General features: G+C 42.7%; 1 protein-coding gene across 1 annotated transcript; it reads right to left on the bottom strand.

Moving 5' to 3' along the window:
• Positions 1–7,388: 7,388 nt before the first annotated feature.
• Positions 7,389–23,181, bottom strand: NPEPL1 (aminopeptidase like 1). Its single transcript, XM_075020106.1, has 12 exons — positions 22,994–23,181; positions 21,570–21,755; positions 20,227–20,397; positions 17,524–17,613; positions 16,748–16,829; positions 16,407–16,549; positions 15,778–15,855; positions 12,045–12,145; positions 11,265–11,388; positions 9,917–10,093; positions 9,144–9,254; positions 7,389–8,291 (listed from the first exon to the last, which is right to left on the bottom strand). The coding sequence occupies exons 1-12, from the start codon at positions 23,141–23,143 to the stop codon at positions 8,133–8,135; spliced, it is 1,572 nt and encodes a 523-aa protein (XP_074876207.1). The 5' UTR covers positions 23,144–23,181; the 3' UTR covers positions 7,389–8,132.
• Positions 23,182–25,316: the final 2,135 nt, after the last annotated feature.

The raw sequence follows: 25,316 nt of genomic DNA, 5'->3' as shown, positions 1-25,316 counted from the left end.
TATCAGTCACTGAGTCAGCAAAAGCTTTTATGAAAGACTTGGTTAACACGGTGTTACCACCTCACACCTACAGTTCTTAGGAGGATCCGTTATGCCATCCCTTGGTCTGATTTATTTAATTGTCTGGATTAAAATTACTGTTTAGCAGCCTCACACCCTTTTTCCTAGAAAATAAAAATGATTCATTTGAACTCTTTTTCTCTACCCCTTGCCCCCGCCATGGTTCAGGATATTTCATGACAATGAACTGGAGGAGTCAGAGAAATTTTATCAGTCTGCCTTGTGCTTTTCTTTGTACAACGCTACGGTGTCCAAGTCAGAAAGGCTTTGCTATTTTGTGATCATTCTGAATCACAGGATTTCTGCTTCAATTCTCACTTTGGTTCTGCCCATTTTTTTTCTTCTGGGTCATTTTATCTGTTCCAAGGCCAACAAAATCCTTCTGGATGACAGCTATTATTTATACACAGGTATGTTTTTCTTACTACTGCTAAAGCTTTTCTTAGTATTTAAGTGAGTAACTTTGCAAACAAGACATTTTTAAAGTACAACGAATGTCCTTTAGGACCAATGTTAGGGTGGATTAGCAAGGATATAAGACTTAAAATATTTTGTTCATGAACTGTAGATAATTCATTGACTTGAAAATGAGAACTAAATTGAGTAAAAAGAGAAAATATTTATCCACCCTAAAGTTTCACTGGCTTTCAGAGCAAGACTTGTTCTCCAGAGTTTAAAGCCATTAAGAATGTCTGTTGGAACCATCCCCTATACTTAAAAGATCTGCAGATTCCTCTGAGAATAATTATAGTCCAAAATTCCAGATAATTTAGTTTCTTCCCCCCCCCATAACAGTAGTTGTCAAATATTTTCACAGTTTGGATTTTTTCCCTGGACCACTAAATTGTATTGTGCCAGCAATGCAGAAGAACCATTCGTTCTGCCAAATATTGTTGGGTTTGAGAAGGCGGCTGGCTACGTGCACTTTGATCTCATCCAGCTGCTTGCTTTGTTACTTCACAGGTCAATCCTGAAGGTAAATTTTCATACATAAGGAGAGGATTTTTTTTCCTAACTCTGATGTACATTTGCAGTTAATTTGAGTGCCATTGATTGTACTTTGTCTTCATTTTTCTTATAAATCAAAAATTGACCTCTTTGCTTTAAGAAATATGGCCTCAGCATCCAAACTTTGATTTGAAGATGTCTCTCGGCTTTGTAAAAGGCTAAATCACACACCTAAGGACCATCGTTCCTACTTCTCATGCTACACCAAACAGAGGCCTGAATAAGAGATATACTTTATTCCCTTTAGCTGACTGGTTTGCTTTACCACTGGGGATGTGATGGGAATTTCCTCTGATCTACAGCCTCTGTTCTTTGCTTGTCTGCTTGCTTTTTGATTCAGCCTTAACAAAGAGGTCCAATCTTTTACTTTTAAGTAGTCACTTTTTTTATTCTTCAAAATGAAATTCTTTAAAATACTCCAGCAAATCCTGTGCTCTGATCATTTCCAGGAGGTTTAACAGAAACCACATGGCTCAGCTTTGGTACTTGGTCAAATGCATCTATTTTGGTTTGTCAGACTGTCAGACCAGGCATGGCTATAGCCTAGTCCAGTCCCAGGCAATGTTGTGATGAAGATAAAATTGCATTCACCCTTATTTCAGGGCTAAGCACAGCAGTGACATTCAGCTTTTACAACAGAGTATGAAAACCACAAGTTCTACCCGCAGAGGAGCCCAGAGTACGGTCCTGCCGTGGTTTAGCTTGGGACATTTGCAATGGATGGAAAGTGCACCAGGAATTCTTTGCAGAAAACAAGAGCAATGTCTGAATGCTATTGTCTGACCCCTATATACCAACCATGCTTCTTACTGCTATGGTAAGCCTTCCCCCTTCCTTCATGTAGGACTGGTCCAATTCTAAGTAATTCCTCCATGATTATTTCAGACACATGGTCTCATTTCTGGCAGCCTCCCCTACGCTAAATTCTCTCTGGTGCCTGGAACAGCTGCTTATTCCTTCAGCTTGGGCCTTTGAGATGTAAATAGTGTAATCCGACTTCAAGAGGCAAGGAAATATTAGCAGAATTTAATGTAAATATTGTATAAATCATCCCAAAATAGCATGGCCACGGGATGAGCCAAAGACACTAACTGAAAGTTAAACAGACTAAGTAAATATAGACTAAATATATTCCCCTGCTGGAATTGCCACTGGAATGGATCCAGACAGGAAATAGGTTAAAATGCAGTCTTGTGGCAGTGATATTAAAAAGCCATTGGCCCATTTGGTGACATTTATAATGAATTTTATGTACTCCATACATTTTTAATACATGCTGAGTTAAATATTATCAAATCTATAAAAAGATTATGGAAAAAATGTCTGGTTTCATATGGGTGGACACTGCCTGGAACTCTCTCTGTGGGTTTTGTGTAAGAGAAGTGTTTGAAAGAAAACATGAAAGGGAAAAATAAAAATCCCTGCACTGCACTTTTTGAAAACTATTACTTGCCCATCCAGAGCCTAGAAGTCATCACACATCAAGGCAACAGAATTTCCAGGACACAAACCACAATGGGGACCAAGGAATGAGATCTACTAATTCCATCCCTTAAACATGCAAATAGAGAAAAGTAAATTTGATTGTCTAGCGTGACTTTGTGCAGCTTCTGATTCAGTGTAGCGTAAGTATAAGAGGACCCTTTTCTTATATGGGTGCTTTTTTAGCAGGTCCCTAACCCTGCTGTAGCAAACATGATTAATAGTAGTTTTGTGCATAGGTACTAGGAAATAAAAAGATGCCCTGACTCACTTAGAAAAGGCAGGCACTTGTCTTGATGTCCCAAAGACTATTTTCCAAAAAACTAGTTTGTCCAAAATTTTGTCCAAATTACAAACAGGATGGGATTTCCATGCCTCCCACTCTCGTACTGTACCCAAAGCAAGCAGTAGGTGTCTATGATCCCTCCAGCCCCAGACGCCCAGCATGGCTCAGCTACCCAGCAGAATTCAAACTGGCAGCTATAGGTAAAGTCCAACACACCCAAAGGGAACCAAAATAGGTCTGGACTAACACAACCCTCAGCTTCTCCAGCTGCATCTGTGCTTATATGATTTATATGCTAACATTTTAATTACGAAAGCCTGGAGAGTGTCCAAGAAGGTGAGCGAGTCCTGTTGTGCAATCCCTTTTCATGAAAGCTTTTGAAACGGCTGTGGCAAATTAACTAAAATTTTCTTTCTTTGCAGAAATATCCTCAGCCTACAGGGCAGGAGAGGGAAGTGATTGTGAAATGCAGAACGTGGGCTCATACTGATCTGTACCGCGTGGCCTCCTTTGCTCCTTACGCCACTTCTTCAGTCTGTGACCAGCCAGTCCCTGGACATCTCTGGACTCCTTACAAGGAGCGGTTACAAGGTAACGGGTTCCTCTGACCAAACATGACATACAAGTTCAAAACTCAATAGCTAAGAGACTTTAACCCATCACCTTAATGTTAACTGAAGGCTGTTCAGTCCCACGCATAAAGCAACAGGGAGGAAAACGAGAGAAGAAAGGTAAGGGAGAATGAGAAATGTGAACACAGTGAGTCCCAGTTTAGTTTCTTTCTGCCTTCCAACATCACAGGTTTTGTTAGCTTTGGTAAATGCTGTCCCAGATGCAGGAGGAGGTATCTGCAAACACCCACCAACCCAGGCTCCCTGTCGTAGGTGGGAAACAGTTTGCCCTCACTGGCAGTCAGACAACAGTATCCTCCAGAATAACTTTTCTCTCCGTATTTCTGGTAAAGGACTAGGCTAATTCACCCCCTCAGGCTACACGTAGCCCCGGTGCTATAAAGGCTGCACTTTGAACACTGTCAGACTCTTCCTTATCATTCACCCCGAGTTCTCAGCAGAGGACTTTGATCCCTTTTACTCAGGCAGCACACAACGGCCCAACAAATCACTACGTCCTTCACCCAGTAAGTGCTGGCCAAGAACCCAACATATATAACACGGGAGAGCAGAACCCCTGTACGATTTAAAGACGCGCGCAGAGCACAGCTGTGGTATTAGCACACGGCGCTGTACTCGCTCCTCTACCAGAGCTCTGGGAGTTACACTGGTACCGTACTCGACTTGGGTAACACATCGCAGCAGCGTACCAGACCCTGTGAAGTGTTGCGTCGGCGCATCAGAGGGAGTACAGCCACCTCTACTGCATGTAAATGCTCTCCCAGGGTCCGTACTGCCTAGCAAGAGTTAACCCCTAAGCAGTGCTTTGGGTAAAGTCCATCTTTACAGAGTGAGCCCTTGGTAAAACTCTGGTGATGCATCTGTCACCAGTCCCCAATTCAGACAGCAGTTAGTAGTACCAAAATGTGGTAAAATACGCTGTTGGCTTGATTTGCTCCATGCAAAGCGCAGCAAAGACAGAAAAGTGTTTTCTGCAGTAAGGTTTACAAGTTGAAAACATCAGATAGGTTCTTCCCGGCCTGAACACGTTGGACAATCCATAAACCACCAAATCCTCTTTACTTTAACAAGCAAACCAGCATATCATCCTTGTCCTCCCCCCCAAGCCTGCCACACAGTTCGTAGCAAACTCCTGCCCAGAGGACGTTGGTGTCACCAAGATAAAGAGCAGCACCGCTCCGCTACAGACCATCAGCCACCAGTGCCAGGTGGCCACAGCGGAGGAACTTGCTAACTCACCTGCTGCCTGCGTCAGCTTCCCCTGGACCATCCTCAGGTTACAGCAGCACAGCTCCAAGGAGGAAATGAAAAGAAGGAAATCTCCTGGGGGAGTATATTAGTATACTCCTCAACCTCCTCTTCAAAGGGCTGGGCCCACAGCTGTAGTAATTTAAGCTCTAATTCATAGAAAACAACCTAAAGAGGTACCTCCTTGGCTTTGTGCTGCTTCTGGAGCCTGGTGTCAGGTCCTGTGTGCCTCTGCTCCATCTCCTGTGGTTGCTCAGAAGGCGCTGAGGAGCCAGAGGACATGGGGAAACCCGGGGCGTGGGAGCCCCCAAGTTTCAGTTTTCTGCTTACCTACTGAGGTGACCTTCAGCAACTCCCTGAGCCCTGTGCTGTTTCGTTATCTTTGAAGGGTTGGTCCAGGGTACCCCGCAACGTACAGGACCCAGGACCTAGCAGAGTTATATGAAACGATGCTGGTGCACGCTGCCCAGCACAGGAGTGTTTCTATTTAAAGTTGCTTAAGTGGTGCCAGAATATACTTCAAGTGTAGTCACCTAAATCCACTGAGGTCAACCTCTGGTGTCTGGAACTGTTTCCCGGGAATAACTGTTGCTTTGTCACACAGAAGGGACTGTAAACCTAAATGCGTTAGTAATTGTGGAGCACTCGGTCAGGATGGCCACAGGAACATCAGATCGCTTCTGCAACCTCTGCACTTCAGGCTGCACAGTGATTAGCAGAAGTAGGTGGCAGCTGCAGACACCAAATTCCAGCTTTGCTGCTCGACACAGGCTTATTTCTGTTTGGTAACTACCCCACATATTAATTTCTGACACTATCTGCTACTTCTAAGGCAGTCTGGGGATCTCCCCTTTTGTAGACTGCTTCCAAGTCTCCTATCAAGACACTTCAGGACAAATGCTGCAGCAGCAGTTAAAATTGCCCAGTACCTGAAAGCAGGTAAGGAAATGCAGGTGCTTGAAGCAGGCCTTGAAGGAACTAAAATTCTACTCATTAAGGGGTTAAGAAACACTGTAAGCTTAATGGAAATTATCCCAGTGCAAGCTCCGTGAAACACAGAAGAGAGAGACTCATTTATTTGGCAAGTACAGCTCACAAATCACTGTCTTGTGTAGGTCTGAAGCTTCTGCTCTAGAGAATAGACCTCTTATCTACACAGAAGGAAATAATAACGTACATCAGGAATAGCAAGAGATTTTATTACAGAATTGGGAAAAAAAAACCCTTGTATTATTATTTTGTATCTCTGAAACAGAGGAAGCATCAGACCTTTTTACTGTTAGGTATTGGATTGATTTATTTTACTCTGCTTAAGCAAACTTTAGCCAGTTTTCAGTTTTTGATTTCCTAAATATTTATCCCATTTGCTTTTCAGGTATTTCCTATTAGATTTCCTTAATATTAGGTATTTCTTTTTAAAGATAGCTTCCATTAAGTGCCTTCCAAATTAAATCCAGCAGAATTATATGCTCTGAGTCACAGCAAAATTGAAGAGTATGGTAATCAGTCATGAAAATCTAATTTCTCCTTTATTTGGGCTTGCTGCAGTCAGTGAATAACATCAGAATTTAGCATTACGCCACAAAACTGCAGGCTACTTTTTAGTAAAAATTTGCCTTGTTTTGGCAAAACACTAAATTTCAAAATCAGAATTGCTTAATTTGAAGAGTGTTTCTACAGGATGGAGATTGAAGACTTGATTTCAGAGCACTGAAATTGGAAATTTTGCTATTGGCTTCAGTGGTCAGACTGAGTCAGTAACGAAAACAACTCTTCAACACATTTCCCACAACAGTTTTTGGTACCAGATAGTGCTTTACACTGAGTGTGTAGAATGACCAAAGGCAGAACTCATTTATATATAGATCCCTTAAAACTATGATCAAGTGGACCAGGGAACCAGAACAGCTAGGGAGAAGCAAATACAGGAAGTAATGAAGTTCTGTGTTGTTTTTTTTTTAAAAAAAGTTACATTCTGCCTAAGAATCAAATATAGCCACAAAACCAGAATGAAAAATGTTGTTTCTTCGCCCTACTGCGTTAAGCTTTCCATGAAGTCTTTAATCAAAAAGACTCATGCCTAAAACCAGATGTGTACCTCATTGGTGGAACTCCATCTAAAACCTAGCACCAGTTCTCTCCAGAGATCACCTCCAACACAGGGAAAGGTGTAATTCATCACAACTCAGCTTGATTTTATCTGCAAAGCAGCCAAAAGCGTGTGCTGGGTGGGATTTTTCACCATCAACACTCTGGTTGAGCCAAGAAACATTTCCAAAGGCTGACGTTTGAACCACTGGGCTGGGACCAGCACTGATTAAAACTTGGTCAGTCTGTTCCCAGCTCTGCTGCTGACATTACATAAATTGGGGCAAGTCATTTCCCCGGGGGTGTGCAAGCCAAACTAGTGCTTGTGAGCTCCTTGTGACTGGCTTACACAGAAACTAATACTATGCATCCCTGATTACTGTTGAATCAAACAAATTAAGTGAATCAGTGTAAGTTCTTCAGAACTGCCCCGAACCATTCAGTATAAGCTGTTACTCTAGTAGGTCTGTTTTCAGATGTACGAGTGCTAGAAAAAGGAATCTGAACAGAGTAATGATGTCGCGCACAAACTTTTGGAGCACGCTGTGTTCTCAGAAATGTAAATAACACCATGAAACGCCACATGGGATATGTAAGCTGCTTTAATAATAATAAATTTATTAAGTGGCAAGAAGCCACTCTGCTTTGTAAACCGATTTTACTCAATCACAGTCCCTCTATTTTTTCTCATTTAACATGAATACATTCTGTAATTTGTATGTGAAAGATTTACGTAGAGATATGTTCTGGACCACTCTCGCTGATTTCACTGGTCAGAAAAACATTAAACATGCGGAAACAGCACCTTATTAAAACTATAGGCCTTTTCTCATTACATCTCCTTTGCTGCTAAGCTAAATTGTCACTGAATAAGCCAAGTCTACAGAGGTTTTTTTCCTTGTCCGGTGTTCTGAGATGTAATGCGGCCTGCAGAAATGTCTGATAAAATCTCACATATAATAAGTAATTCAGAAGGCTTTGTAAGCAATAGCTGCAGTTGCTTCTTCAGACTAGAGAGAGCTTCTCATGCATTAATGCACTTAGTTAGGTTTTGTGAGGAGCTCAGAGGAGGATGTGTCCTCTTCCTGATACAGTTAGTTGAGCCTAGACTCTGCACCACTGATATTGTTCAGCAACTGCGTGCACCAATAATTTAAAAAAAAAAAACAAACAAGAAATCAGGCTGTTTTTATCAGAAACAAGTAATAAATCTTATCGTGATAGTAAAAAAATGGCAATTTCTGATGTGTAACATTTTCATTGCTTGAGAATGAATCAGTGCAAAGTGAGGTAACCCATGCACCCCGTCACTTTGGGCTGGGGGCACATTAAACCAGGCGCCGCCTTTTGGAATCCCTCTCCATATCTTCAGTGGGAGAGTCTCCATTGCACCCAAGAGGGGACACCATGTTTAGCAAAGGGTCTTCAGATGCCCCTCCAAACAGGGACAGCAACAAAGCCACGCCATAGCCAGTAGCTCGTTCACCCTAGAAGAAAAAAAACAACAAAAAAACCGCAACAAAAAAACCCACCACACAACAATTCACACTTCAGATTGTACAATTTGAATCTAGTTTTAATCTACCTACTCACTCAACAAGGGCAGTGATGGCGCATGGCCACAGCAAATACTCAGGGTGCCTGGTAGGCCTGCTCAGCTTGTGCTTCTGTATCCTTACCGCTATTGGAATCTGTCCCAGCTAGATTAAACCAACGCATTGGTTGATTCACACGAGAACAGAGCTCACACTGACTTGATGGTGGGTTTATGCTAGCATTGTTCAGGGCAGGGAATGTTCCATCCAGCATGAGCATGGATTTGGAGTATAAGCTGAGTAAGTTGGGTTTAAAAGAAAAGGAGGTGGGGAAGTAAACTGGCTTGGTTTTTTAGGAAAAAAGACTATACACAAGTTCCATCAAAGGGAGGAGGGAAAACCCCCAAGATGAAACATGTTTTCTCTGCTGCAGGTCAGCAGGCAGGATGATCAACTGGTCAATCACCTTGAAACAATATGTGTGAAAATGGAAGGCTAGGATTATTGCTATGAAGAGAAAGCAGGCAAGTTGTCGAAGTTTACAATGATAAAGATCTTGCTGATTAACGTGACCATTAGCATATTTTAAAACCAAAATGAAAAATAAGAACAGATGAAGCTACCAAAACAAAGGAATTCCCAACACAGATGAAGAGTCAATGCTTTTAAAAAGAACTCTTCTCCACTAATTCTCTTGCTTTGAATTTGATGGCATAGAATTCAGAGCACCTGCAGGCACAAGCAGTTTTCTTTACCCAGCTTGCTTGCCCAGGAAAGTGTCAGAAATCATATGAACATACTCACTGCATGAACAGGTGCTGCAATGTCTATATGGACCCAGACTCCAGGCCAGTCAAAGCCAATGTGAGAAGCAATGAAGAGCCCAGCACAGGAGCTTGGAGTATTGTCACGGTCCTGTAGAAATAGTAAAAATACAGTAGGTCTTGGAAGAAAAGAAAATGTCAGTGTTTTATTCTTGTCTACAGAAAAGACAGTTGTGCAAATCTAGTTCAAAGCTTAACAAATTGCTCTAAAACACAGTCTTGCAAACCAATTATACTATAAATCCTTTGACTTAATCTCTGGTAGCAGTCTGGCCCTCCTCAAGTCCTCTTCTGCCCAAGCTCGTTTCTGCAGTGTTTTTGGAAGTCAACTGCACATTGTAACTCTCAAATGCAGCAAAAGAAGCTGCAGTGATTCCTAAGGCCTCTGTCTTCAATTTCCTGGTTTCTGCGTTCCCAGATACTGCCTCCGCTAGTATGACCTGAGGAACATCCATCTTTACTTCTTAAACGGTCTCCATCCAGGAATTTAGCATTCATCTTGGGGAAAGCAGCCCAAAGGTACCTTTGCAACAGGCTACCCTGTTTAAAAATTGACACTAAATATCAGTGTAGTGACACACAGCCTGCAAAATCCCCAGGTATAAGACCCCAAAGACCATAATTATACGGCCCATTTCTAAAATATTACAGCCCACATGAAGAGGTTTTCAGCTATCAACAGACCAGCACATTATTTAGAAAAGACACATTTTTATGTAAAAAATAACATTTAAAAGAAAAACAAAATCTTACTGCCACAGAGTTCTTCATGTCAGCTACAGCAGAGGTAAATTCACTGAAGTGGAGCTCGGGGCAATACACAAGAGGATGGACCAAGTCTCCACAGTTCCGGCCAGCTTTAACACAAGCTTTTTCCCACTCTTCATTATTGGTAAGGACAGCAGCATGATACTTTCCTGTAGCAATTCCCTGGTGAGATACAAGACAAAAATCAGGAAGGATTCACCTTAAATGTGCTGGGTAGGATAATTCTGTACTACTCCCTCTCAGCATTAACAGCTGTTTTTCATCTAAGAAAACCACCAAGAAAAAAAAGTCTCAAAACTACTCTGCAGAAAATTAGTGTTACAGATGTAGACAAAGACATTGTAGCTACTGCTTAATCTTTTAAAATTTCTGAAAATCCATTCTGCAGTGAAATAGTCTGCATTTGTCTGGCCTATTCAAACCACTGCCCCACAAAAACATTTCTTTACATGAGCAAGCAAACTATTATCACTCTACATTTATCCTCAGAAATAAAATTAAATCAGCAATGAATTATAAATAAAACATCTAACACACATAAAGCATACCCCACCAATGTGTGTCAGTCATTGGAGTCTGAATGTAACATCCTCATTCATTGGAAAGATTGCTTCCTTCCAGATATACAAAACCCAGAAGCCACCATCACACCAGTTTTCCAGTAGGACAATGATGGGAAACTTTCAAAGGATTGATGTCTACAGCACTGTATGCAACATTCGTGCTTTTAAAATTTGCCACCATTTCTCCTCCTGATATGAAGACCAATTCATTTTCTAGAAAATTAAACTACAAGAATCACTGCTTGTCAATATAACCTATAAAACAGGAACAGATTTCAAAAAACAATAGCATTGATTTCGTACTCTTTTATCATTTTGTAAACAACTTACAATGTAAGCCATCTTATGGACAAGAAAATTCCTGATCACTATCATCGAATTAGTTCTGCTCATTATAAAGCTACTGAATTGCAAGCATTGAGTACTGGATCACTTACATCAGCTGCTAATGTCATCATAAGAATACCATTTTTTCTTTAAGTATGAAAAAGCAAAAAAGTTGCATAAAGACAAAAAAAAATACCTGCTTGAGTAATGCAGTTATAAACTTAACAAATTCATGGCACACATAATGTGCACAGAAGATTACATTTTACTGGGGCTGCTGTTAGCAACATTCTCTTGCACAAGTTTAGGAAGCCACCATCAAGCACAACAGTTCACGATATCTACTTTCCCCCAAAGACTAGCAGAACAGAGGCAAAGGAGTGTGTAACGCACAGAGAGTAGAAGGATGCACCCCCTGTCTGCTAGCAGTTCTGTATCAGTACCTGAGCTCCCGTAAGAGTGGCCATATCAAGAATGATATCAGCTCCAAGATCTTTGCATGCGTAAGCTACTCCATCAGCCAGTATCAATCTACCTTCTGCATCAGTGTTATTGATTTCCACAGTTCTAGGAAGAAAAGAGGGCATTTAATACAACAGTGCTTCAGGCTGGAAGTTAAGACTCATCTGTCTGGACTAGAATACTGGACGAAAAAGCAGACTCAAACCTAATGTGCTTTCTTATTTGACTCTACAAGTTGGTATGGCTGCTTATTCCCCAGCTGCAAGCATCCAGACAGAAGACACATGGAAAAGAGTTATAATAGTACTGTCCTCATGGTTGGGTCTCCTTGTTGGGCCTGTATAATACGTAGCATGTCAAGCTGGGATTTTACAAATTATTTCCATACAAAGAGGTATCATACTCTGCTTAAAACAAGAAGAGATTCTTATACAATGGTAGCCTGCCTCTGTGACTGAGACAACATAGACTACAGATGGACACAGAAAACTGACTGTACTGGAAAAAATGCCTAAACCCAAGTGGTTTAAGGAAACTTTGGCTCATGATATATGATAAGTATTTTGGTGTGTATTTACATACCCAACAGGAAACTCTCAGCACACTTAAAACTCACTGCTATGGCTGTCTGAAACACTGTTATCAATATTTAGGGAAGCTGATGAGGGACAGGTTCGCAATCTGCGTGGTACACAGATAAATAGAACCAAAGATGACGTTTCCTCTCAATGTTTCTGTGAAAAGGATAGATACGCTCTTACTTTCCAGAGTAAAGAACATGAATGTCATCAGGTCTTGTTGCACGTGGTCCGACTGCATTCTCGGCCAAACAAAAAACAGCATGAAGATTGTCTTTAAAACCCTGTAACAACAATAGGAGAGAAATGGCTTTTGATTCACATCAAGCTAATTTATTGGGACTGAAGTCAGTGAGGGATTATGACTTCTTGACAGCAACGCCACTAATTATATTGGAAACCTGTGAGGAATGTCTTTTATCTTGAAGCTGAGGCCAATAGCTATAGAAGGCGGGCGACGAGGTTACATCTAATACTGGTTTTAGAGTACTCACTGGAGAGTGAATAAAAGCCTATATGCATGTGACAGGCAACTGGGGAAGGGATCTAGAATTAAGCAATGTCTGACAATTAAGCAGTGATCAGTACATACTTCTCTCAGTGGCAAGTTATCCGAACTAAAACATCTTTTATATGCAGTATGCATATGCAACTGGAGGGGGTAATGTTTAGTCAAACCTGATTCCCTGGGAAGAGCACATTCAGCTCTTTACAGCCAGCTCCACTAAGATCTTCACAAGCACAACTTCAAAGCCTGCTGAGCTCACCAGGAAACTGTCAGGCTCACCAAAACCAAACCCTAAGTCACTAAACTACAGTACCCCTGTATGAAAATCAGCAGAATACATCTCCAAAGATGCGACACTTCACTCATCTAATTTCAATACAACTCTAACATCGACTCACAACAGACATCACAAACAACACATCCGGACTGTGTAACTCCTTCATGTTTCATAGCCACGAAGGAAAGATCCAAGCAACAGATGCTTTCAATGTGACAATTACAAAGGCTCGTGAGAGGACACTACACAGCCAGTCAGGATGCTTGGGATTATTTTCCGAACCCTGTATTTTCCACTGCTTTTGTTTAGTCTCCAATGACAACAAAGATACAACTGGGACCATTTGAGAAACTGAGCTCCTTCCCATCATTGCTGCCACATTGGGGAAGAGCCACAGTAATAGTGAAAAATGATGGAAATTATAAATGCTAATATGCAGCCATTTGTGAACGGCATACCTTCCCTAAAAAGCCAACCCCAGGTGAAGAGATTCCATATCTGAGAATTTTCATAGAAAGTAACTTCGATCATAGCAATCCTGAAACGTGGTGGAATTCCATGTCTCAGTGGATCTCCCAGATGCCAACAACACAGCTCAATGTCCTTCAACATCCATCCTGCACCACAGGTCACATACATGCTATCACGATCTATCCTCTCTCTTTCCCTGTGAAACTAAAAATATCCAAGGCTAAAATGAATTTGGGTTGTTTGTTGTTTTTTTTTTTTTTAATGTATCATTCCTGCTAGGAGGCATACAGCATTTTCAAGCTCTTTTTTTCCCTTAGCCTCCTTTCTTCTGGCATTTCCCATTCTGGTTTACTTTGGTTTAAAATCAAGTGCTTATATGGTCATGGATGATATTTTAAAATGTATGATGATTTTGTTATTTATACAACGGCTGTATTGTGTGGAGGGATCCTAGGAACAGAAAGGGAGACAGCAGTATTTAACAAATAAAAACATAGTTCCTCCTCAAATAGGATAGCTAGCCTTAAAACCACCAAACTCCTAGGGAAAACAGGTACAGTTTTACTGTTAATCTCTGGATAAAAGTCCGTAGCTGAAGAAATCTGGACTTGCTGAATCAGCTGCTGTTCTGAAGTCTAAAGGGCAAATGCATCAATCAAAACCTTTCAAAACAATGGGCAGCATCTAGAAGCCATAAAGTAACTTTGCAGTTTCTAGCCAGCCAGTGGGCAAACAGCACTGTTGATGAGATAACCTTCCATCTATGACCCTTGGCTCTTCCGAAACGGTCTGTGCAGCAAAAACCTCACTCTGTTCACAATCTCTCACTGGACTGCACCAAATTTTCCTCCTCCAAGTGGGAGATATGGTTAATCTACTGTCAAAAAGTGTAAAGCCATTTCCAGTATCAGTTGCCTTTTCCTAAATCTCATTTTGTCTGTAGCTCTTCAGAAGCAGGATTCACTATGTTTAACATGCAGGATCGAGACGGATTTAAAAAATTTAAGTGAATGTTCTTCTCTTCTCCCTTGTGTCGGAAAGCTCACAACAGATGAAATGCATCCTTCTAGGAAAAATCACTTGCTTAATTTTGCTATCCAAAGACTTTTTAAATCACGTTGTAAAACTGTCAAACAGCACGTAGGCAGATATTTTCTGAAGATGGATAATAACCTCTGCCCCTCTTCCCACTGAGCTTTCTATTCAACACACATTTCCAACTTCAGTCTCTCTGACAAAGCATAGCTAATTTAAACCTCCTCCAGTTTTATATTATTCTTAAGAGCATTTAAAAAAAAAAAAAAAGACAACTTGAAACAGTAACAACAAATTATTTCCATTGCCTACCAGAATACACTTTCTGCAGAGATTTCATTAACAGATATTCAGACACGAGGTTGTAAAATTAAGCAGCGAGATCATTCTTTTGGTTTTACATGTAAAGGCACAGATTTCTCATGAGGTACCACAGCTTCTTCAGGCTCAGTTTGTCCAAACATATCACTGCCAGTTTATTCATCGTTACAATAATTGCATATGAAATGGCAGATCACTTACGTTCACACCTAGTGTGGTTGTGAATGCAACTTCTCTCAGTGCAGATGATTACACACAAAACTACTTTGGAAACAAGGACTGAATCACCGAAAGAATGTACCACATCCATGGCTTTCCTAGACTCTCCCAAATCACTGTTTAAGTTCTAGCTCTTTCCCCTTGCAAACGCTTGATCTTTCTGAAGAACTTAGTTACAGAAAGCTAGCCATTTTGCCTAAGATACAGCTCGCGAATCTGTTTTCAATTTTAAGTCTCTGCAGATAACTGAAGTTTACAATCTTTCCACATCAAACATGCTGCTAGGGCCAAGGCACAGAACTAAACTGTTGAGAAATGGGAATTTGGCACTGATCATCCCCTGGACAAAGCTTCCGTCAGATCTATGCATTAATCTCCAGCAGTAATGTTCTTTGAACTTTGGATACTCCTTGGAGGCAATAGCTGCTCTGTCAGCAAGACTCAAGTCACTGGATTTGTGGAGAGGGCACAGTTTTATTGGCAGAAGCCACTTCTTTTCCCCAGTTCGTATTGTTAAAGCACAATATGCATTTTTTTAATTCTTCGTATTTCAATACCTGGCTTCTTCTCAGCTCCCCTACTACTTTCTGACCACAGAAGCAAACCCAACAAGCAGCTCTTGATGAGACTAGAGCTGCCACTTCCCCAGTAGGCTAATATTAGAACTGGCACAGGATCTGGAATATGGACAGACTTCATATCCCAGAGTCACTCATGCCCTTCTTTGCTAAAGGGACGACAGCTGCCCCAAATCCTACAGCTTAAACAAAATCAGCACTGGGTATAAATCTGATTCAATGAACTAGAAACGGCTCAGCCTGCAGAACAAACCCTGAAATTCAAGAAAGACTCTTCCAAAAAAATTAGCACTCAAAGAACTTCTCATAATTCTCAAGATCCCAGTAAAGATTTGAAATATCTTCCTGAAATAGCAGAAAGAGCAGAGTGACCCAGGATCACTAACAGCCGTGGCAGGTCAGAACCTCAGGGTTAGACTGGCCCCCATATCTGGGAATATATCCAAAACCCAGACTGCTCCTTGGCAATGCTGGGATACATGATATCAATTAACACATTTTACTTACTTGCTTTACAGTGGCTTTGAAGGCACCCAAAATAGCAGCTGCTCCACCACAGTCTCGTTTCATTCCAGGCATAGTCGTCTGTTTAAACAGAACCATAGAATTTTTTTTTTCTTTAAAAGAGAATTTCACAGTAAGGCCTGCTAAAACTAGTATTCCTGATGCTTCTGTAACTCTGGTCTTAACAGTGCTCAGCTGTAACAGAAACACAGAACACCTGCACCTGCTTATTGGTGGATCCTGCCTTAGAACTGGAAAATACTAAACCTCTGCTGCTAATTTGTTAGAGAAGAAAAAAGGTTGTTTACAAGATTCACACCGAGGCCAACTCAAATGCATTTTGGATCTATCTCCAAAATCAGGAATTAAACATCTTTGTTTCTAGCCTTCTCCTAGCAGTGGTCAAATATCAAATACAGAGGGCAAACTATCAGGTAGCTATTTAACTGCTCTGTAAAGTGTTCCTTGAATCCTATTTGGTCTTCTCGGCTGACAGTTTGTGCCCATATGGATGACAGTAGATCAAGTGTTTACTCAAACATACTTTGGTTTCCTACAGACATTAACTGAATTATTTCCAACAGAAAACAACACCGTAAGCAAAGGCAGCAGAAGAATAAGTGTTTAGGTACCTTTCCCTTAATGCTGAGTCCTCCAGTGTCATACACAATACCTTTTCCCACCCATGCAATGGTCTGTGTAGCACCATCTGGCGTGTGACTGAGAACTGCTAGGGCTGGAGGATGCAGAGCTGCCTTGCCAACTCCGTAGATACCTGGAAAACAGAGAATTAAACCACTTGTGGGGAAGACAGACTGTGGGGAGCAATCTGTGGCTATTTTCTGTAAAACAGCTTGGAATACTATGGGCAATAAAACCATTTAAAAAATGTGCAAATAAAATATTACAATAGAGATGGCAAAACATCCCAATTAACTGCTAGGAAAAAAGCTGAATTATCAACAAGATATACCTCCAAAGCCTCTCTCTTTCAGTTCCTCATCTCGAATAATGGTAGGAGTAATCCCAAGATCCTTGCCAACTTTTTTGATTTCCTTAACCATTAAAAGAAAAAGGACATTGTCAGTCAGTCATCAGAAGGACACATCTGTCTTTCCACACAAATGGGTACCTACTTAAGGGTTTTGTGTGATTTTTGCATGCATACGCATACAAACATTCACAATTTTGGGAGCGGTGCTGGTTTTCCAATGGCCTAATTCCACTGAGACATCCTTGACTTACTATGGCATGAAATACAAATTTGACCTTTAAGCTCCGCCAATAAAAGAAATCTTCAGAGGTAAAGGCCAGCTGTTCACTCTATTGGATCATGATGCAATAGGACAGGAATATTTTCGTTCTTTACAGCTTTCCAGATCTTTATGATAACACTAATTTGGAAATATGTCAACTTCTGCCCCGTAATTTCAGAAACTCTTATCACCATCAGGCTTAAGACAACACTAGCACTGGCAAAGAAGCCAGTGTCATGACCGAATCAAGAACTCATGTCTTCTCACTCCCCATGCCTTACCCCAAGCTGTACACTCTGCCTCCTTCCAATTTACCAAAGTTCTACGAAATATTAAAGGCCAAAGAAAGAGCCTCACCATCCTTGGACAGGTTCTTTGATGCGTTTCCCACTGCTGACATACAGGTTTTGCTAAGAGATAGCAACACTAGTTCTTGATTACTGTAGTCTAGACTTACACTTACTAACTCTTACTCATCAGGTGTATTACCTACCTCCAGGAAGTTATCCGTGTTCATCTCATTGCATGGGGTGTCCACAATTCGAGCAGCCAGCCTGACTCCTTCTGTAGCACTTGCCAGGCACTATGAAAAGAAGTGAGGACACCTGAGAACTGGCCTTGGTTTGGCTGGTTTTCTGCATAGCTTTGCATTTAGTCCTATGCAGCCCACACCAGATGTGTGGTTCCTCTGGAGCACATTAATGCTTAACTGCAACCAATCACAGGCAGTTGTACAGTAGTAAATAATGTCAACCAAGCTAACCATTATTTTTTTGTATGTGTTAAGCTTCAGTTATTTTTCCCTAGGCTCTAATTTCTAAGCAACTGTATTCTTTCCCACAGTGAATTGATATTGCAAAATTAGTAGCCTTCTCCACTATCAAATGGAGACCAAGAAGACAATGTGAAGTGGAGGAAACAAACATAAGAGAAAGCCAATTGAGGAAATTGCAAATTGCTTGTAGGCCGCTCAGGTTGGAAACCCGCAGAGATTACATAATCTACAAGATGGGAAACAGCAGTTTCTGTATGGCAGGCAGAGTGGCCAAGTGCAATAAAGATTACTACCATAAGACATTCTATATGGCAGGCCCATGGGGAATGTGGAATATTTCACATTTGTGTAAAACATGCACGCATCTGTTTCCTCATTCCTGTGGCGAAATGGACTGACCCTCACCTGGACTAAGTAAAATCTTATCTAAACAAGGGAGGACAGAATCAAAATGGTCAACAGTGAGCATGCTGAGGCTGTTTCCTTAAAGAAGGATCCTCCTCCTGGCAAAAAGGACAATGAGGGCGCCAGACACTAAGCTTCAGCTTTTAACTCCTCTAAATCAACAACCTGAAACAAAAAGACTAGGTGGAAGGAAACTTTGTTCAAGCTTTCCAGTAGCCACACTACACTGAAGACCACACACAGCAGGTGGGTGAGTCAAGATGGGTTTCAAAGGAATCTGATGTGCTGGATAGTCATTTGTGCTGAGGTATCTGAAGTTTGGCTTGGCCAGACTGGCCTAAGGACTCTATACATTCTGTATCCCAGCAGACTCATAAACCTTGGCTTGCTTTGGAATGGTGCCCGATTCCCTACAATTACTTTTGATTGCTTTACTTCCCCTAAAGAGATAAGGGCCTCCTCAGGAGCCAAGCTAGGTTTGGAGTGATTCACCGTTAGGGCCATTCAGGTAAATAGAGGTGGCTCTAAACCAAAGGCCAAGTCTGAGGGAAACAATATAACTTAAAGAAATAAGCTGTGCCTGGGTTTGGCTTCCATGGTACTCAAGAGAACCTGGATAATGGCAGCCTTCAGTAAGCGCCTTGTAAAACTATGACAATCCCTTCTAGTCCTCACCATAAAATATCCTGGACAACGCAGTAGGTGCAAAATACAGCAACGTGCCGAGGGAGAGGTTTAGCTAAAAAAATCCTACCACATGCCTCTTCCATGTTCTACATTAGCTGCCGGGTGCTGCTTGAATTTAAGGGGTGAAAACTTAGCTTAGAGGAAGCCAGTAATAGTTTTGGCATTGACATCAAGGGGAAGAACAGGAGGTAGAAATATTTCAGCTTTGTTTTTTAGTTATAAATAACCCAAGTGGTTTGGAATCTACCTATCTGAAGGAACTATTTTTGACACCAGTTATGTTTTTTCTGATTTGGGGCATGGAAAAACTGAGCGATCAACAGTTGTACTCACAGCACGTCTGTCTTTGTCACTTTCCTGAAAACTGGTCTGGCATCATTTGCTGTGGCCAAATCAGTTCATAGTGTAAGGAAAAAGTATGGAGGAAGAAATACTGAAAGAAAAAAACACACCCTAGAGCTGCAATTCTATGAATTTCAGATGCAGCAACACCGTATCCTTTGTCAAATCCATTGCCAAAATTTTTAAGGGATTTGTATAACCTCACTGACTGATCAGCTAAGCAAGTGTCCATCTGTACTGAAGCACAGAACCTGGAGTGCTGAACAGGAATTTGCCTAACAGCTTAAGTGTAAACCCTGGAACAGCTTTTAAGTTAAGATCTTGAAGAGGAATGACCTAGCATACTAAAAGTTACCTGATATGGAGTTTGATTTTCTGCTATTGAAAGATGACTTAGACATATTTAACTGTTATGTATAGCTCTTCTCCAAGCTGTATTGTTTCTTAGGGTCTTGTTTCTGGCTACAGTTCTGCTACAAAAATTCAGCCAAAGAGATACATCACACAGAAATAGCAGAGGCCATATGTGATCCCAGAATAAGCAACTTTCACTGACTTCACTGTGATATTCACCTGCACAGCCACATACTGATTTTGCCTGTGTAAAAGAGAGAAGCCCACACACCAAAGGCAATGTAATATTAAAGGCTAGAAATACACTATTTGCATCTATTATGAACATGAGAAAGGAGACATTTTCTTTGAGCTATTTGTTTGTGGCATTTTCCACCCCTGAAATCTAAATTCTGAATAATATCTTCAGCCTTTGCTGCAATAATATGTTCAATATTTCTACTCACAGGTACTGTGAACTGATCAATTTCAAGGAACTCTGACCTAGGGTAATTTATTACTTTAGGTACAACACCTATTCCATACGTAGCCCGAGACAGATGTATTTGTGCATGCAACCAATTGAAGAAAACAATAAAAAATATTTCAGGGAATAATGGAAAAAACTGATGACAGAAAAAAGCAAAATCTTACTTTAAGTGTTGCCACTTCTATTGGTCCATTGTTTTGTCCAACCAGGAAAAACTCTACCGTTACAGTTTTCTTCTCTGTGCGTCTTGATGCACTGGACCGATGTGTGAACAATGGGAAAGCCCTGGCCAACGCACAAGCAGAAGCGAAGACTTCAGACCGCTCACAGACCATCTGAAACACCAGCCAGAAGGCAAGTCAGACAGCATTAGGGATGTGCAGGACTACATTTAAAAGGATGTTACCTGTGATATTACTGGGGAAGAGAGGGGGGGGATAAAAAAAAGGGGAGGGCGGTGGCTGGCTGGGAAATAACTGATGTCTGAATCAAGACATACTCATACATGATGTTTTGCATAGATGGAGTGACAGTACAAACAGTACCACATTGTACTGATTGAGTTAATTTCCCATATGGAAATGAATTACACTGCTGGACTTGACTGTGTGGGAATTAGTACATCCTTACAAGGGAGCTGGACTCCTTTAATTATACTAGTGCAATTAACACAGGTTAGCCTACAGATCAAGACAAAAAAAAGCATGAGAACCATCAACATGTGCTTGAAACAAAGACAGAAATGATATGAGAACGAGGCTAATATTAACCCAAAAGCTTTTTAACATGTAGAATAATTTTCTGAAGTTCATTACAGAAATTACCAATGGAAAACAGTTTTAGCTAAACATTTTCAAAGTTAACTATAAGGGGAAAAAAATTAAGTAATTACTCTTGCAAATAAGTTTTCCAAGTGAACAGTATAAGATGTTCTTACTGACACTGACTATATGAGTCTTCTCTAACAACGTCAAAATCTGTATTAACTGGAGAAGCCATAGACACAAATAACAAATTCATCAGGCTCATACAGAAGATGACCAAAGCAGTCCAAGAGCTTGCCCTGCAAAGGACTCACACTGGAGCACTAGTTTGCATTAAGACTTTTAAAACTCACTGAATAACACAAACAAGGCACCTTAAGTGGGTTATGCAATATAGACATAGCACCCTGCATGCAGGCTACGGCAATCTTCTAAAGCATGTGCTAATGTAATGAATTCTTGTTCGAAAAAAGTCACTACTGGTTCCCTTTGCATAGATGTTCCTATCTGAAGACATTCCATGCATATCCAACCTTAATTCCCTCCAACTGTTTGAGCATGCATGAGCCATTATAGTTAGGTCTTGTTTATGCGTCAGTGCAAAATCACTTATAAATACCAGTATAATTATACTGGTAAGGCTTGCCCACCTCCAGTCTCCTTGGATACAGCTAAAATCCTGAAAAGTCAAGAAAATACTTGACTAGACATTTCACCGGAAGCATTTTCAAATAGCCACTTACAACAATACATCTGTTGACACCTCCTGGAAGGCAGTTTCTAACCAGGCGGGTGATGAACTGAGCTGCAGATGGACTATTGTGCCGGCTGACCCTGGAAGGCAAAGCGGCCACAGTGGCATAATTCAGGTAGAGAGGACAGCTGTCGGTGGGGTTTGGATTCAGAGTGCTTAACGCAGATTGCCATATCTGGGGAGAAAAGAAGAATTTAAAGACAAAGCACTGGATCAGACTTTTCTTTCCATCTCATTCCCACTATATTTAGGCACTCTTTAATTGCAGGATTTTTAGGTGTTGGAAACAAAGAAATTATGCACACGCGTTTAAATGCAATAACCTCTAGAGTAAAAAGAAACAGGAAACAAAACAAACCTGTTTATTAACCGGAAAATACAAATGTACCTTCCATTACAAGCACTTCTTTTAGGCCCTATAAATTAAAATTTAAAACCACACCATTTAGCGCAAAAGCCGCTTCAGAGCCTTTTCAAGATGAGACAGTTTTGCTACTGATAAATAAGTGGATTCGTTTGCTAGTCCCGAGCTACTGTTTCACACAGCAATTCAACTAAAAACAAACAAACAAAAAAAGAAGGCTAAACATTGTTGTAAGAGGGAGTCCAGCAAAAAAAGACGGCCAAAGACCTGGCGACCTCAAAAGCCGCGACGCAAAACATTTATCGTTCTGCCGCAAGCCGTCAGCACCGTCTAAGTAAGCAGGTCCGCGCACCCCGCCGCGGTGGCTGAAAGCAGGGCAGGGGGAAGCGCTGCCATCTCCTTCACCCTCCGCCGGGGGCGAGTCTGGCTCAGCCTCCCGCTTGCCATCTGGCACCTGAGAAGGCGCATTTCAGTCATCACGCTAATTGCGGACATCCCCACGTCGCCTCAGGGGAGGGAGGGCAAAGCCCTCGCCACCCGTCGAGGTGGGCGCAAGGGCTGCGGGAGCGAAGCCGCCGCGGTGGGGAAGGGCTGCGCGGCTCCCCCCGCCTCAGCAACAGGCTCCCGCCGGACCCCGCTGCCGCCCCCGGGCCCGTCTCCCCTTTCTTTTTCCCTTAAGGGGCCACTCCGAGGGGGTTTCGCGGGGTGAACCCCTCCGGCTCTGGGCTTCAAGGCCGGCTCCCCTCAGGCGGGGCCGGCAGGCTCCCTCTCTCCCTCCCGGCCGGTCCCCCACGCCGCAGCAGGCCGGGCGCCGCGCAGGCAGCCGCAGGCCGGGCGAGCCCCCGCCTACCCCGCACCACGAGGCCGCTCAGGGCCGGGGCGGGGAGACGCGGCCTCGGGGGGCGACCCGTGGGCGGTGGGGGGGGAGGCGGTGCCGGGGCCGCGCTTACCTCCCCCCCCCCCCTCCGCTCCCCTGCGCCGGGGCCGCCGCCTCAGGGCGGGGGGGGGGGACGGGGACACCGCGCTCCCGCCGCGGCCCGGCGCCTCACCTCCTCGGTGACCCGCGGCTGCAGCTTGCCCCGCAGCTGGGCCCAGGGCAGGCGGTGGAGGTTGTGGAGCTGGCCCAGGACGAGCAGCGGGCGGCTCTGCGGGTCCGCTTCGCCGGCGCTGGCCTGGAACTCCAGCTGCACGTTCGCCATCTTCTTGTCCCCCCCCCCCCCCGGCCCGGCTCGGCTCAGCCCGGCCCGTCCGCACGGCTCCGCCTCCGCCGCCCGGCTCCGGCTCCGGCTCCGCGGGGCGGGCACCACGGAGGAGCGGGCGGCCCCCGGCGGCCGCCTCGGGCACCGCAGGCGGGCAAAGGCGCCGGGACCCGGATGCGGCTGGAGGGGCCCGGGGAGAGCGGGACGGGCCCTTCCCGGCCCCTTCCGAAACGGTCCCGGGCCCGCGCTGCGGCCCCCTCACGGCCCCGGGCCCGCGCTGCGGCCCCCTCACGGCCCCGGCGCCCTCGGCTCTGGGGCTCGGTCGCGTCGGGATCCCCCGCACAACGCGCGGGAGCTCCCGGCCAAGAAAAAGCGCCTTGTGCCAGGCCTTTGTGTTTGACCCGCGTTTCGGAGATCAGGCCGGAGATCAGGGGTGCTACAGTTTCACAAGTTATAGAGGAAAATGGGGAAAAAACCACCAAAAACCCCACACGGTAACGCTGCCCCTTGTGTCCCACCGCATGCATCGAATCGGACAGAGGGAAAGGTATTGGTGCTAATCCAGCTGCCTCTGCCTACAACTGACAGGCATCGAGTGGAAAGTCTGTATTTCCCCTTCATAATACCAATTTTAGGATGCAAAGGCTTCGTTCTGAAAGTGTGAAGTTACATAGGGATAAAACCGGAAAAAGCTCAATTTCTCTTTTCCTCATGAAGTTAAATATTGGAAAAAAGGCACATCTAAAAATTGTTCCAGAAACAGAAGAAAAAGCCAAAATAGGCTCCGAGGTACAGCATGGGGATTCCCTAAACAGAAACAGTTTTCCAAACACCAGCTTTAATAGTAGATGTAAATGCTTGCTTTAAATATAATAGGGTATTTATCCTCATCTTTTTATATTTGCCAAGCACCTCCTATTAATGTTGGGTCAGTAGGGAATTGATACTCATTAATCTGCAGCTAGGGAAGTCTGAATATCACAAACAGCGCACTTCCACTTAGACTGGAAACGTGAATGCTGACGCATATAATGGAAATACATCTAAAAAGAAAAAAAAAAAATCAGGTTGTATTGCAGAACGCTTCCTTAGAGTAAGGTCTTATTTGGTCTCTGAAGGGACGTTATGGAAACTTTATTGCCTGATAGATTTAGAATTAGCCTGAATAAAAGGTCTAGTGAAATCTGTTGCAGAGATCAGTCATGCATCCTCAGACTGGAAGGGATAACCCACTAAACAAGCTCCAGCTCCAACTTTTATGAGTCTCTTTACTAAGCCACAGAACATAAACTGTTTAGGGGCTCACTATTATTCCAATATATATAGTCAGCATGGGAGATACGAAAGACAGTAACACACAGCAATTATTTCAAGATTGAGACATTCCAAAGATTCTACCAGGCAGTAAGCTCCTCGAGTAAAAATTCTGCTACTCCTGCTACTGCAAGAGCGATGTCCCCAAATCCACATTATCTGAAAGGTAAACAAAGCAGTAGGAAATACTCATCTAACCCTTGACCCTTCCTTCTCTAAAGCTAAGGACAGCAGAGGAGGGTCCTAGTCAAGTAATAGACTGAGAAAATCAATTCTATCTACAGTACAGAAACTTCCTGCATATGTTCCACTAACAGTAGCTGCAAACATTTCTACTCATACAAGCCACAGTGGAAGCTGCAGCATGGACCAGTCTTCCATGGCCACTCCAATTATTGATCCTTTACAAGTATTTATGGAATTAAGCCACTAAAACAATCTATCAGTTAATATGCAAAATCATACATAATGGATTCCCTGTTTTAATGAATTTTATCTAGGAAGGCTTTTGGGTGTGTTTTCAGTGGTGGGTTTGGTTGTTTGGTTTGGTTTTTTTGAAATAGTAAATATAAGGGTTTTTTTTCCCAACAAAGTCAGTTTCACTGTCACCTATCCAAGAACTTAAATTTTGCATAGCTGTACCAAAGGCAAGGTTTACAAGGATTTAAACAAAGGAAATAAGACTCCTTTGTGTTGTGATGTTTCATAAAAGCAAACCTTACATAAATACAATCTAGGCAGCCTCAGTGAACACGGCATTCATTATATTAATTCAAATTTTTATCACATTCCAAAAATCACCAAGCAAGAAACTAATTCTTCCATTTTACTGGAGAAGGCTTGCAGTAGAAATAAATTT

The sequence above is a fragment of the Buteo buteo genome, chromosome 2, assembly GCF_964188355.1.
Source record: "Buteo buteo chromosome 2, bButBut1.hap1.1, whole genome shotgun sequence".
NCBI lineage: Eukaryota > Metazoa > Chordata > Aves > Accipitriformes > Accipitridae > Buteo > Buteo buteo.
Note: the sequence above shows the minus strand (reverse complement) of the source record. Positions and strands in the feature narration are given on the sequence as shown.

Bases quoted from the DNA above. Each gene is read 5' to 3' on its own strand.
- NPEPL1 (XM_075020106.1), bottom strand. From the start codon at position 23,143: ATGGCGAACGTGCAGCTGGAGTTCCAGGCCAGCGCCGGCGAAGCGGAC. The intron at 20,398-21,569 runs GTAAGTGGCTAT...CTGGTGTTTCAG, and splicing joins GTGTCAACAGATGTATTGTT to ATGGTCTGTGAGCGGTCTGA. The intron at 17,614-20,226 runs GTAAGATTTTGC...TTCTTTTCATAG, and splicing joins TAGAAGTGGCAACACTTAAA to TGCCTGGCAAGTGCTACAGA.